At 44.1% G+C, this 15,402-nt stretch overlaps 1 protein-coding gene across 1 annotated transcript in view; it reads left to right on the top strand.

Moving 5' to 3' along the window:
- The window catches only part of SHISA6 (shisa family member 6), a 255,211-nt gene that overhangs the window by 51,559 nt on the left and 188,250 nt on the right, over positions 1-15,402 (top strand). The window contains exon 3 of the mRNA XM_075519080.1: positions 7,247-7,342. Within this exon, the coding sequence (XP_075375195.1) occupies positions 7,247-7,342 (96 nt within the window). The remainder of the gene's footprint in view (positions 1-7,246; positions 7,343-15,402) is intronic.

Below are 15,402 nucleotides of genomic sequence, written 5' to 3'. Positions count from 1 at the left end.
GATGATGCATCTCCCACCGTCTGCTCTGTCACACCCCTGAAGCTGCTCCCTGGCGATTTCTGCCAATGAAGCGCTGTTTTTTCCTCTTTTTTCTTTTCTTTTTTCTTTTTCTTTTTTTACTGCTGTTAAGTAGGTGGAAACAGGGAGGATTGCCAAAGACTAGCCATCTCCCAACAGACCAGCAGACATTCATGCACTGAAGCCTGAGAGATATGCAATCCTTTCTCAGGCAGGACTGGGTTTAAGTACAAATGAATACTTCTGGATATCACCAAATTACACTGGTTCACAGACCTGACAGCATGAAGGGATCTGGGGACAGGCACGCTCACTGTTATAATGTCAGCATTCACTTATTGGTGCAACGTGGATAAAGGATGGACTGTAAGTCCCGCCTGGCAGAGATCAGAAAAGCCATAGCCTGGTGTTTAGGTGCTCGCCAGGAAGGAATAGGAATGGCTTTGAGTGCTTGTTGGCAGGGAGAGAAATTAAAGCTGCTTCTTCTGAGAGCAGGGTGAGCAAGCTAACCACTAAACTAGATAAAGCTGTATACACATTACTGTGAAAACCTACAGTGTTTAATCATGACTGATATTCTCTGTATAGAATAGTTTAAATCAACCTACAGTAATTGTTTCCTTGCTACAGAATGTTTCCCTGCTACAGAATTCAGCAGAATGATAAAACAGTCCTCAATCTCTATTATGTTTCCATGAGAGGGTGTTATGTGGTAAGCATGAATGTGTGAGCACTAGGGATAAGTGAACTGATTCATGGCCTGGTAAAAGAAACAGAAGGAAACTTTTTCTCCTTCTCCTGAGTCATACAAAAACTTGAGCTCCTTCTGTATCACTAGCTGTACAATTACAGGGTGTGCTTAAGGACACAAAAGAAAGATTAAGGGCTGATTTGTCATTAATTTTTGACAGCCTGAGCTGCAAGGATCCCCTTGATACATGGCTGCCCTAGAGCACCTCTTTGGAAGCTGGTCATGCCTCCTGCTCTGCTCAGGTCTGATCTAATATTAGCCTTGTGCAGTGTTGGAGCTGTAACATCACTGCTGCAAGTGTAGAGGTGCAGCAGCACAGCTCTCCCTAATACCAATGGGAACAACTGATTTTCAGTCACACTGGGCTTTTCAGAGACTCCTCTGAATGGGAGCCCCAAGCCTGTTTGGTTTCTTATAAGTTTGGTAGTGGCTTTCTTGTGCTCATTGGGCAAAGATTGTAACCAGGTGAGTTTTCTACAGAGATATTAGCCAGTCTTGATTTGCTTGTGCTTTCACTGTGTTTTACATGATGGCATTGCTGAAAATTGCACACATGATGAAAAGGGATCCTTATGTCCTCAAGGGAAAAGAATCAGAGACCCTTTTCCTTTCTTCTTTCCTTCCACACAAAGGGGAACAGCTTCAGGACAGGGAATAGGGAGTACAGTAATCTGGGAAGCCTGCTGTTTGTGTGAGCCCCTCATCCCTGATTGCATAAAGGGGAACATCCATGGGGCCTCTTCCTTCTGCTGTACTGTAGAGGACAGGAGTGTCCTTTCTTGGCTTTTTGGAGCTTAAATGTTTGCTCTTTGTGGAGTTTCAGAGCATGCTTCAAGACGCGTGTGTAACTTGGTATAGGTGTATGTTGATAAGAAGCAGACCATGGGAGCAGAGCTGTTTTCTGCACAAACCAGGTACTTCAGTAGGTTTTTCTACTAACCAGCACATGCATTTGGAGTCTTGGAGAGGTGCTGTATTTTATTTTCCTATCAATTTAATCCTCTCTCTTTGAAAGTGTTTTTATTTAGACATCTCAGCAGAATATGAACTCATCACTGTATTTCTGTCATCCCCAATGCATGTCGCCCTCTAGCACTGCAGTCCTGTATTTTACTTTCACATAGTCATTTTTTCAAGTTAACAGAACCTAAAAATGATGTTTCCTGAAGCCTCTTACAGCTTGTTACATCTTGTAGGGGGGTTGCAAAATCAAGGACAACTGCTGTAGTTAACGGAGTAAACAATTAACAAAAGGAGATGTTCCCTTGCTCACTTAGGAGGAAAGCCAGCACAGCAATCCAAGATTCCAAGAATTCCAAGAATTCCTCATTTTGGGTCTGGAGCTGTGCCTCCCCTTGCAGTCAAAGATGATTGTATTTGATTGACAGGATAGACAGAGCGATGCAGAGCAGTCTGCCATGTGCTCAGCAAATACCTTTGGCAGCTCATGCCCTTTGTCGCGGTCTGTTATTATGTGTAAAATAGCTCTAAAAGCATTGCTCCAGCAGAAATGAACAGCATCAGAGGCAGGTAGGCTGTGGGGAGTTTTTTCCCCTCCTAAAAAGGATTTTTTTTCCACAGAGATCTATCTGAGAATAATGTTTGTGCTGAGGAGTTTGGATGTGGGGACTCCTCTCTGGGTGTAGTTTTTTTTCCAAGGAAATTTGTGACAAGGATGATGTCAGAATCCCAGAGTATATCATGCAAAAGGCTGTCCACAACAGTCCCTGTCTCAGGGTGATGCAATCCGTACTCAGTAATAATGTTTCCAAGAGGTGGATAACGGCATTTTAGTTCAGCTCTAATAATTCTGTTAAATCAGAGCTGGGGTTGTAATTGCTGTTTGTGACTGAGTTTGTTCCATATGTCTGTTATGCAGGATGCCATTGTAATGAAATGTTCCCTCTCTGAGCTGTATGCCCTAAAGAATATGCCTTTATTGTGTGGCAGGCAAAACACTCATCTGCTCTCTGCCTCTGCTGTGCCTTGTAACCAAAGGAGAGGAAAAAAAAGTCATGTTTCACCTTGTTTCAATTACTTCTGGAAATTTTAAGTCTTCATTTGCTTTAGTAACACACAGCCTTGCTGGAGCCTTGTTCATTTCTTTTAATGAAAAAGCCTGCGAGCCTGTGTGTGTTTGAGGGTTACATGCATTAGAGCACACGGATATGAGTGTAAGCAAGAACAGGGAGTGAGAGAGCAGGAAAAGCCTCTTCCAGGGAGTCAGACATGGTGCTCTGAAGCAGCATTTAAAATTTTATCCTAACTGTGAGAAATAGACCTTAAAGATGAAAAATCTCTAGAGAAATACTGTATTAAAAGATAACATGTTCCATGCCATGAGATCAGGTAGGTGGGTGGTTGCTTTGCTTTGGAAGTAGTGCGTGCTGTGAGACTCCATCGTAATCAAATCTGGCTCCTATACAGCGCTTTTCATTCACAGACCGCCCTGTGCTTTGCAGGCAGAGTAACTCCCTTTACAAACAGGGACTCAGAGGAGGGGACACAGCCACGCTGCTGGCCTGCTAGGTGGACGGTTGAATGATGACACTGGTTGTGATCTTATGCAGCTACCAGCAAGCCCCAGAAAGAGTAAATGCATGCTAGCTGGGTAGAACACCTGGATATGGAAAACTGGCAGACGGCAGCTAATTTCACCCAAAGTGGGAGCTGTAAAAGAGAGAAAGTGTGTGCTGGGAGCCCAAGGACATGAGTATGCTGGGCTGTGCTGCCTTGCCTTGCTCGCAACATTGATCTGCTGCTCTTGCTCTGTCTGACTTCTTTTAGGTCTCAGGTGCTGCCTCTGGGTCCTGGGTTTCAGCTCCCTGATGGCTGCAGCCCATGAAATGTCTTGTGTGTGCTGTGTGCTCCCAGGGAAATACAACACCAAAAGGCAGCTTTGCTCTGATGTGGTCTCACATGGGGGAGGAGGGAGAGCAATGTGAATAATGCCTGTAGACAGCAGGTACAAGATAGCCATCAAACTGTCCCCACTTCATTTACACAGCAGATCTGACTCAGAGATCTCCATTTTATTGTGCACTTGGGGTTCTGCAACAGCTCCATGCCTCCACCCTGGCCCCGCAGAGCAGCCCCGTGAGGAAGCAGGCACCATGCCGGGGCTGGTGCAGCCTCCAGCACCAGGAAGGGCTCAGGGGAACCTTGCAGGGTTTGAAAGAGAGGTCCTTTCTATCTGGAATGGCAGGGTTTGTTTGTTTGGGTGTTGGTTGGCAATAAAAATCCCCAAAGTCTCAAATGAAATGAAAATCAGTCCATTTACACTTATTTTTCAAGGAATTAGGCTATTTTTAGCTTTCTCACCGTAGGGCGGAGGAAAACACCCAGCTTCAGCCCACTAAAAGTGAACACCTTGGATAAGTTCCAGGGGCTCCTTCTTAGCCCACGGGACAGGCATCTCCATTAGCAGCTCAGCTCAGCTCATGGCTGAAACCCCTTTGGGCAGGGCCAATCCCTCTCCACAACTGTGGAAGGACTCCCAACAGCTAGGTGAAAGCACACACAGCTGAAGGTAGGAAGGATGAAAACAGCCCTAACAGAGAATGAAACAGGGGTGTTTTCTGGTCTGGCATAGCCCTGTCTGCACTTCCACTGCTCTGCAGCCTTGTCTACTTATGCTTGAACTTCTTTAGCTCTGCTGGGGCTACTGGGGACATGCATTTTGGTAAGGTACAAGGGAGCATTCACTTCCAGTGTGAAACGCCTCAGTCAAGAAGTGATTATGAAAAAAATCTGTTTGAATAACAGCAGCTGAGCTTGGCCCACCAGCAGCCCCCAAGGCGCTTCTAAAAGTAAAAGCCGAGTACCAGCATTTTAACACTGCGAAGCCAAGATCACAAGTGAGCAGGAATAAAAATCATATAAAACAAATGTAGCATCCTATAATGTTTCCATAAAAAGGGAAAGCTCATGCTACTTGAAGTCTACAAATTCAAGTTTCTCATGGGAAAATATAACTCCTGTTCAAATGCTAATAGGTTGTTATCACAGGAATGTTTTAATTTAAATATTATGTACTATATGAAGGGGCAGAGCAAGGTTCAGAGAGCAAATGGCTGATGAACGATCTTCAATCTGCCAGTAAATGTTTGCTTTTTTTATATATACTTCCCCTTCTTGATCTCTGTCTTAAGCAGATTCTCCAAAGGGACATATAAAAGGCAGCTGATTTCAGCTAGAGGTAATAGCGCATATTTGTGCGTTTCTTTTATCCTTGTTTAAAATGGTAAATTTATGACACTGATTGAGTGTCAGTCACCAGAGTAGCTGGCCCTGAGAGCATAGAAATTGATGGTATATGAGCAAAAATTGGCTTGTTGGAAAGAAAAAAAGCAGCACATTTTAGAAAAGTGATAGAGAAAAAGAAAGCGAATTGGGCATTGCAGCCACAAACCATCTCTGCAGGCTTCTCAGGAAAAGAACAAACATCTCATGAAGCAAGAATAGCTTCCAGGGACTCGGGGGAAAAGGTCTGCCACCCTTTTCCAGGAACACAGCAGCCAGAGCTTGCAAGAGCTAGGTAGGAAGAAGAGAGAAAGAGCCCATGATCTTTCCTGTGGAAGCAGAAGTTCCTTCTTTCTTTTTTCTGGAAACTGTCTTCTCGGCCAATTTATGGGTGGATGCGTCCACATTTGAAGGTTTTTGCTACCACCTTGCATTACTGTAACTGTAAGAAGAAAACTGTCTTGCTGCTAACACTCCCAAGCCTGTAGAAACACTTTATGTATGTTTTGAGAAGTTTACAGGGAGCACTTGACTGACCTTGACCAGAAAAAATATGTGAGGGAAGAGAGTGGGATGCTTTTTCTATTACATAGGAATAAACATTTGTCAGAAGTCTCTGCATCTTCTGCCTGCCATATGTGAGCCTCCTCTGAGGATCTTCAACATGCTTATGTGATGGCAAAGTCTGTGCTAGGCTCTCCTGGCCAGGCAGTTGCTGGTGTCCTCCCTGAATGGGGAGTGGGGTTTGGAGCCTGCTCAGATCCATTGCAGGGCAGAACAGTGGGACATTTTGGGACAATTTAGACCTTGGAGGGTTCTTGCCCTCAGCCCACTCATATGCAAGGTGGACTCTGATGACAGGAGTAATGGCCTGCAAAATCAATAGTAGCTACTGGGATACTGGGGTGAGAACCACTGGCTAAAAAAGAAAGAGGAAAACTTCGCAGACTGATGAGATTTCAAAGTCTCTGTTCCTATTAGTGTTCACAGTGTTGCTAGAGAGCCTGAAAGTGTATGAGAACAAATGGCATTTGGTCTCAGTGTTTGAAAAATAGTAAAGGGCCGTAGCATCTGTCAGAGGCAATGTGAGCCAGCCAGAACAGGGCCCCAGGCTGCACTTCCACCTGGATCCCTGATGCCCATTTGGCCCTGCCCATAGCTTCCTGACTTAGATGTCCTGCTCGAGTGCCGTGTGCTGGACCATCTGCTGTGCTGAACTTCCAGCCACCATGGCTCAGAAGAACAGTGATGCATCACAGGCTTGTGCAGAAAGGCATGGAGAAGATGGAGACTTAACAGGGAGGGAGCCGCGTTCCCGGCCCCTGAGGCTGCCTTACTTCCCTCCCCCCACACCTATCTTATCTTTGCCTCTTTCTAAAATGAAAGGAATAGAAAAATTAACAACATGAAAAAGGGAGGAGATGATAAAGAGTATCTGAAAAATTATCTATGTCCTCGTTTCAGAGCTTTGCATGGTAACAGGGAGGCAGAAGGCCTTTTTCTTTATTAATATTTTAAAATATTAAAAAGCTGGGTGTCTCCTGAACCTACTCTGTTGTCATGGACTGAGAAAGCTCCTAGGAAGTGTTCTGCAGAAGACTATTGCACTTGAGAAACTATCCAGGGATGCCATTCAAGGACCAGAGCAAATCAAAGCTAAAAGACAAAGTTTGCTATCATACTGTTAATGCTATCATACCCTGGACAAGAGTGATACTTGCACCTTTGTTTTTGTGCTGAGACAAAATCTCTACCAACGGGATGTGAATGCTGTCAGGGGTCTGGCTGGAATCGGGAAGATTCAAAGCCACATCTCTTCTGATTTCCTGTAGGTCCTTAGTCTTGAGGGTTTGAGTGAGACCAGTTCCTTGGGAGTGCTGGTCCTAGCAAACCTGAATCTGAGTTAGTGATGATCAAATTTCCCGGAGACTAGGGTGTTTGGTTTGGCACGTTAGTGGTTTCCCTATCAGAATCTGTTCATTTCTTGGCAGTTATCAAAATATGCAATTGTTCTTCTTTGTAAATCTTTGCCAATAAAGCAATAAGACTTTGATGCTGCTGTAACTGTTATGTTCTGTTATACCCTCTGCTTGCCATTAATAATGTAACCATGTGGTGGGGCCTTGGTACTCATATATGAGGGTGACAGCGGGTCCGTGTAGCATATATGTGTGTGTATATACGTACATATACACACACTGAATAAAGGTATCTTTGTTTTCTTTTCCTTGGCAGGTCACTATGGAAAGGATATTTATCGAAGTGGAGGGCCAGATCTCCATAATTTCATCTCCTCCGGGTTTGTCACATTAGGAAGAGGACACACGAAGGGTACAGTGGAAACAATTTTTTGCTAAATAAAAAGATTGTTTTAAATAAAAAAGCTATAACTCAGAAGCTGGGTTCTAAGTGCTATGAGATAACAGTATTGGACTGCAGTCAGCAGATTTAGTCTAGCAAATATTGCTGCAGGTAAAATACTGTGCTCCTGGCAGAACCTTTTAAATCCTAGCAAGGGAGACAGTGGGAGAGTGTAGAGTTGGACAGCCAGACTCCAGACTCCACTCTGACTTTGCAGTTCAACAATTTATACTGCTTTGTGTTTTCCTGGGTGCATGGTTGCAAACCACCATTGTGCTGCTGTACTTATAAAGGGAAGGGGAAGGAGTGTAATGCTGTCAAAGGGCAGGCAGTTAACACTTCAACAGTGCATTTCTGGATTTCTTTTGTTTGACTCCTGGGCTTTTTTTTGGGGGTATTATGAATATTTTATAAAATTATTTCTTTTTAGGTCCTAAAACATATATTTTATGTGTTCATATAATCTGTGATATAATGTACAAACATGAAAACACAAAAATATACATATACTGCTCTGTGTATGTTCTGTGTATATGTACTGTATATAAAATATATGTTGAGAGATAGTTGTAGCTATATTAGATAAGTAACCATATATCCCAGGAGTTGTGGTGACACAAAAGCTGTGAGATCTGACTCAAAGTAGCTGGTCACCAGAACCCCAGATGAATGTTCATTCTATGACGTTGTTGCATATTTGGTGAGTTTTTATAGTGTACAGTGAGACTACGTTTGGAGCATCTTTCTGTTCACACCCACACCCTGACCGAGTCACACTGGTGCACTGGCAGTGGGTTGCGACACTGGGAGTGCAAGCATGTGCCGTGCCAGTACTCGTCTGGTTTTATGTCCTGCTGACTTCTGAGACTGTTGTACATTTATATAGACACAATGTATGTGGAGATACCTATATAGACACAATGTACTGTATGTGGAGATGTGTCCATGTGCTCACCTGGTTGAATGCACCTGTGTTGTTTCTGTGGATGACCATGACTCACGAATTATTAAAAGACCTTTATTTTTTGGTACATTTCCTGCACTTTTTCAAATTCTCCACGAGTGTCATCCAAAGCAGTGTTGGTCCTGTAGAACTGTCAGAGAAGAAACAAATATATGTATATTGTCTGTGTATGTCTGTGTGTGCTTAAATAAAGTTTACTGAGGCTGAGGCAGCACCCGTGGGACTTGTAATACAATACCCTGCAATTCCAGCCTGGCACTGCACCGGTGGAAGGAAAGCAGAGAAAACCACCATGAACCTTCAGGTGGGCTGGGAACTGAAATCGTTGAAGGAAGGACTCATGGATGGCATTTCACACAAGGTGTCCCTTTCTTCTCCCCATCCGAAAGGAATTTTACAGTCATGTCATATCACATCAGGCCTGACAGTATATTTAGGGTGAGATAGCAAGTGTACCCCAGTAGAGGCATGGTCTACAGAGTGGTGTGTCCTGATAGCCTTCATCAAGCACATGGATAACCCTGGGCAAGGCTGTAAAACCTGCCTCTTTGTCTCAGACATTTGAATTATCTTCAAGCAGTTTTCTGTACAATATACTTTTCCCCAGTTCATTCCCAGATAAGAATAAAATCTGCTTTCCTTCTTTAACTGAAAAGTCTCGGGGGCTCTGTTCTTCTGTAGATGGGCCAGTGGTTTTCACACCTTTTCCACTGGCTTTGCTGGAAGCCCCACAGAGCACATTTCCTATCCCTGGGAAGGTGGGAGAATGGGCAATGGGAGTCCAGACTGTTTATATACCACCTCTTCCAACAGCCATCAGATAGGGTGTTGCTTTCCAGAGTGAATAAAAGGCTTTTATTATCTGAAGAAATTAAACTATATCTTGGCTGTTTATGGACATGAAAGAATGGATTGGCCTTTGAATTTACTTTTCAGCTACCTGTAAATTCACATTTCATTTGAATAGTACCATAATGTTAACTTCTAACTTCTTAATGGTAAATTCATACGCCCACTCATGACTGGTGCAAGTGATTAACATCTCCACGTATTCTGCAGGCAAACTGTCTTGTTTGCTTGTGCAATTGTGTAGATTTGTCTTTGTCTGTGATATGATTCGATTGCCTATTTGTGCTGTGAAAACAGGGACTTTGGATGTAACAAATGACTTGGGGGGTCTATCATTAGGATTGTGCCCTATATCATTTGATTATTTCTGGAAATATTACACTATAGATTTCCTGTGTTCAATTTGAACTGGCAACCCAGTCGTACATGTAGACAGGAGAGATGAGTGCTCCAGAAAGGGTTATAGTCCTGAGCTTTAGCAGAGCAGCTTCATGCCCAGATTTTGTCCTATTTCAGTTCCAGTGCATGTGTTAACATCTCCACCTCAACTACCATTAGCCAAATAAATAACCTCGCCCTGCCTTGTTGTTACACCACCATGGAAGAGGGTTCTGCTTTTAGACTGAACAAAGCCAATTAAGTTTATCTCAATATTTCTTTGCACTGGGAGACACATTTTTGGTGTTTTCTCAACTGTCTTCTGTGCTGTGGCAGAACTCCAGGTGCTGAGTAATATTTAAGAGCTAATCTATTTTGGGCAGAAGACAAAGATGTGAGACATGCCAAACTACCATGGATACCAAATCAGCATATTCACATGTCTGACATCCACAAGCTCCTGCAAGATTGTGATTTATGATTCTTATATGACACTCCACTGGGCAATGCATCACTGCCTGGCATTTAAGTCTATAAAATCACTACATAGTGGGTTCTTCAAACCATGGTAAAAGACTTCACTGTCAGTCTGTCATGATGATCTAGGAATGAATCCAAAGTCTTTAAGCCATAGAAAGTCTCCATGGCAGGGCTAATCTCATCTAATGTTAGATAGCTAGATGTTAGAAATTTTATTCTGAGGTAGTAGCCTTCAATTCCATGTACAGACACCTGGGAGACACCAGCACCTCTAAATGAGTGTTCACTGGATGGGCAGTAGGCACCTTTTCCCCCCCTCTAGCAAGATGGGAGCCATGGTGGGCTAGGTCTTTTAGCCATCAGAGGAAGGCAGATGAATCCTGCCTGCACTTGCTTGTATAGGAGTAGCTACTATTGCTCCAGTTGCTGTGATAGTTGCTAGAAGAGTTCAGTGCTCCAGTGAAACAAGTAGGAGCACTGAAGACAGGAGCTACTGCATCCCTCTGTGCACTAACCTAATTTAAAAGCCAGCTTCTTCAACCTGTTCTCTCTCTGGGTATCTTGCTACTCTCAGATGTCTCAGGTTGAGACTACCCTAACATGGACCGTACTCACTGTCCTGCCAGAGCTCTGCTCAGTCACACAGGCTGGTGTAGAAACTTACACAGCTGCAACACAACATGGAGCAAGCACCCATGTGGATGTTCAACCACAATGAGTGAACAAGTCTTGAAGAGCAGTAAATTCGCTCCAGATTAACTACTCCACATCATGATTGTTGAGTTTTCAGGTAAAAATGTGATTTTTATTTTGTTTTTTTTACTACCAGCCTCAGACCTTGAAAATAGTTTCCGAATGGAATTGAGCTCCTTGTATTTCATCAGTCTGTGACAGCAGTAGAAATTCTGTAGAGCAGATGATAAACGCACTTCATCACTAAACAACTCCGTTGTTTTCCTGGTAACTCTGCAACAGTATTAAAAATAGTGAGGGGGGTTTTTGCTGGAAAAGCATAATTTTCCAGTTGAACTGAGTGCTACAGGTCAGTGAGGTAGGAGGAATAAGGGATTTTAGACTCCTCTACTGCAGGGTCATCTTGTAGGGAAAAATAGGAATTTTCCTACAATCTGCTAGTTTCTTGTAAGTTTATGCCAGATCCTTGAGGAGGTGCAGAGGTAGGGCTGCAACTTGAAAAGCATGTGTGGAAAACTCAAGAAGAGTCAAGTGTCCTCACAGGCTGCCCAAGAACACTTTCAGAAACAGAACCTCTCACTTTTGGTTCAAGGCTGCAAATCTTTACTGCTCCTGGATTCACTGGGAGATGTGCTCTGAGTTAAGGCATCTGCAGGAGTCTCTTTTCTTCAAATATCCCACTAAAATTTGCACCTAGGATGTTCTCCAGCTGTGCCAGTAGGCAGGAAAAAAAAAGAACCGTGTATCCAAGTCAGTGTGATGTGGCTGTTAAAGCCTGACTACATTGCTGCTGGCATCTCTGTGGAGCTGCACCAGCAGTGTGGGCAACGTGAAAACAACGTTGGTGTAGAGAAGCCAGCCTGGTGACTGAGCAATAAAAGCTACCCACAGTCACATTTTATCTTGTGATATTTGGTGCAGATATGGCAAGATTTACAGCCTGAATGTGGGATTTGCCTGCCTGGGTCTCTGTTCTCACTGTCCTGCAGCATGGTTGTACCTCATGCATCTGCAAAGTGGCTCAGGGCACTCTTTTGATAGTACAGCCTTTCATGTGAGGTACGGCTGTCCAGCCTGAGCTGGTTTTGGTTGAGCGCATGTGCCTGGTGTGGGGGAACATGGTATATGTCCTCTAGCAGGACCTTACACCCAACTAGACATCATACCTCCCAGATACAGCCTCACCCTTTGCCATCTCCTGATAAATATCCCATTCCCTGTTACCTGAAATGATGCACAGCATCCCAGCATCCACATACAGGCAGAAGGGGAAGTGAGAGGTCAGCTGTCGCTGACTTCTTGCTTTTTCACAGTTGACAATATCTCTCTCAAATCAGCTTTTTTTGTGCATATTCAAAAGGAGCAAATTGTTCTTGATCTAGTCCCACCTTAGACAATGATCACCTTTCTCTCCCCGGCCATGTGCATGTGCATGAGTTGCTGCTCCCATGGTGCCAGAGCAGTGGAAGATGGCTACCACATGGGTTCAAGGTTTGGAAGCTGCAGGGATTTGTGAGAGTGAGAGGAGACAAGGTAATATCAGGATGAAAGGGAGAGCTGACAGGCTTGAGGTAGCAGCTGAGTCTCATGGCTCCTCCCCACTTGCTTGTCCGTCAGTGGGCTCTGACAAGCTGAGGGGGCTACCTCAACCCTGACCTGGCACCTTGTGCTGCCAGTCCATGGCCAGACCTTCACCTCACTGGGTAGTGCCCTGCAACCTCCTGGAGATTCAGACCACTCAGGAGTGCACTGTGCCTCCACAGTCACCCCATGGGCCAGTACCGGGAGATGGAGGGCCTGATGTCAACAGGGTCACTCAGGCTTATTGCAAGACAAGTTTCAAGAGTAAAGCAACAGCTTGCTTTATCTGACAGTTTAACATTTGTGTTTGTTTATAAGAGAACCTCCTACAAAGGCAAACGTAAAGGGGACAGATGCAGCTCTAGATCATACTTAGCAACCAAGATCTTCCTGAGCTGCTTCAGTGTCTCAGCCAGCTGAGGTGGGCAGCAGCTCCACTTTCTCCCTTGGGAGCTCCAGAGCTTTCCCAGCACCATGTCTCTGCTGCTCCCACTGGAAGGTGATGCCTTCCCTCTGTATGGAGAGAGGAAGCACAGAGTAAATGACTCATGACTAAGTCTATGTTTGCCCAAGACAGCGTTGCCAAGTTCGTGTTTGTGTGACTCTTAGAAAAGCTTGTCGATGATGATAGGGCTGTGGGACATCCCATGTCAATATGAGGATCAGGTCATTTCCTTCCTGAAATGTCTTATCTACCCATCCATTGTGTTCCCTCATTTGCACATTCTTCCCACCTTCATTGGTTTTTCTGCAAGCTGAAGAATATCTGTGACAGGCTCTGTATTTTATAAATTACATATCTGTATGCAAACTAATCTTTATGCAGAAACCTCAGTGGATTTATAATATTCACAATGCTGCAAGCTTTGCATACAGACTAAACGTGATATGACGTGGTGAAATAGGATCGAGTATTCATACTGGCTGACACCACTCCTCTTGTACACACGTTGTGTACGCATTCCCCTTTTACACACACCACTGGAGACCCCGAACTGAGTCCCTTACACAAGCATCAACTCAGGTACCAGCAGTTTTACTGGCCCATTGGCATGTAAATATGATTCAGAGATGAATGGGAGGAAAGAGATTTACTAATTTAATCATCATTAGCAGTTTGAGGATTCTGATTCCTCTCTTCAACACTGACCTGGTTCCCTGATGTTGTGGCTGGTTCCTTGTCACTTGCTGGCAGCCTTGTGTTCCAGTTTCTTTCCCAAAGTGCTGGTTCATACCCTTAATTTTTTATTTTGGGGTCTTGGATTACGTCTGTTGCAACCAGCATCGGCCCAATGCAGCTACAAAATGTGCAGTGAATCAGCTCCAAGATGGAATTCACTGCTTGCCCCCATCATTAGCAATCCACAGGTGCAGTAGACTCATTAATACAGGGAAAGAGAGACGTTTAAGGGTCATTTTTTCATACCTGCATCTGTAACACGCCATGAATAGATGAAGCAAAAATTGAGGGTTAGGTATGTTGAGTCCTTTTTCTCATTAAACACTTATTAGACATTTCATATCAATGGAGAATTGTCAAGCCAGAGCCTGCTGCATCCCAATGATTCATTTTATGTTCATCCTGGATAATATCTAATGATTTTGATGGTGTCTTGCAGTGTGTGTGCTAAAGATCACTTGCATTCTGATTCCAGATTAATTTCAACTATTGCATATTCTGACACTTAATTGTATTGACTTGAAAATAGGATCATTGGGATGTGGAAACTGCTTCACGGCTTTACAGATAGATTCCATTACGCAATAGGGCATTTCAATCTGCTCTGAATTATTTAATCGACTTCAGACACGACCGTCCATTTCTCAGCAGAGTCTGGACAGCTCTTTTGTTTTATAGCCCTCTGAATAGCTGGGTGGGAGGAGAGTGGGAGGTCATGGAAACCGTACCAATGCCTGCAGCAGTTGTGCAGCATGCCTCTGCTGTAGGCAAGGAATGGGGTGAACATGAGCAAAACCACATCAATCCCTGGGGTCACCTTCTGCAAGGTACGTTGAAATAACTAAGGTGATGGGTTCATGCCCTTCTGTCTTCAGACAAACTGGCCACAAACCTGGCTTAACGCACAACCTGGAGAGACTGTTTTGGAAGGTGGCTTTCCGAGCTAGTGTGTCCCACACTATGAGCAGAAGGAAGATTGGCAACTAATCTGAGAGCCTTCCTCAAGCTTATTAAGGAAACAGCAGAAAAATGACCACAAGCAGGGCACATATATCACCGCTAAGCTAGGAGATTCAGCTTCCTGTGGCAAGAAGGCCACAGTTGCTCCATAGCCAGCTATTAAATGAGGACTTCTTCCCGCAGCAAGAAAGAAAGCTTCTCCTGTGGGAAGCCTAACTGTTGCATGTGAAGAGACATTTATTGTCAGTTGGAGATCCTATTGTTCACCACCTCAGCCCATCGATGGCATTTTTAACTTGACCTGATCAAACATGCTTCCTGGATGACACAAACAAGACCGAGGTGGGAAGAGAGGATGCCAGCCAGGTTGGGTTGCCTCTTCTTTCTCACTGAGGGACACTTAAACCCAGAATCTTGTTTCTGAGCCAGGGAAAGACTATCCTGTGCCTTCCTGTGTGTGCACATTCAGGATGGGATTAGCAATGTGTTTTGGCAACTAGTCCTGAAACATGCAATATTGGAGCTAAACTTGCACCTGGCACTTTGCAAAAGGTTATGGGGCATCTCTGGCTTTTGACTTCAGCATATGGTCCCCTTTACAGACCCCTTTACAGGCATGCACAGGAGTTTGGGACTAGCCTTCACCACTTCCACTGCTGAAGATCTTACATTTCCATGTCAATGTAAATCACAGAAGTTATCGCTCAACTCGCTGTCTGTCTGTGGTCAGTGAATTATTTTGCTGCCCACTTCCTTGTCCTACAAACTCCATTGCATCCAGCACTCTGCTGAGTTCCCATGGATGGTTTTCAATAATGTAGTACTCTAGAATGGATTTATCTTCTTTCTGCTGTGTTAACAGTATATCAAAGTAAATTACAATAGCTGAGAGGAAAAGAAAAAAGCCCTGCCTATTATCAGATGCCCTTTCACAGAGAGTCTGTC

This window comes from Mycteria americana, chromosome 16 (genome assembly GCF_035582795.1).
Source record: "Mycteria americana isolate JAX WOST 10 ecotype Jacksonville Zoo and Gardens chromosome 16, USCA_MyAme_1.0, whole genome shotgun sequence".
Taxonomy (NCBI): domain Eukaryota; kingdom Metazoa; phylum Chordata; class Aves; order Ciconiiformes; family Ciconiidae; genus Mycteria; species Mycteria americana.
This window is presented reverse-complemented; position numbering and strand designations above follow the sequence as displayed.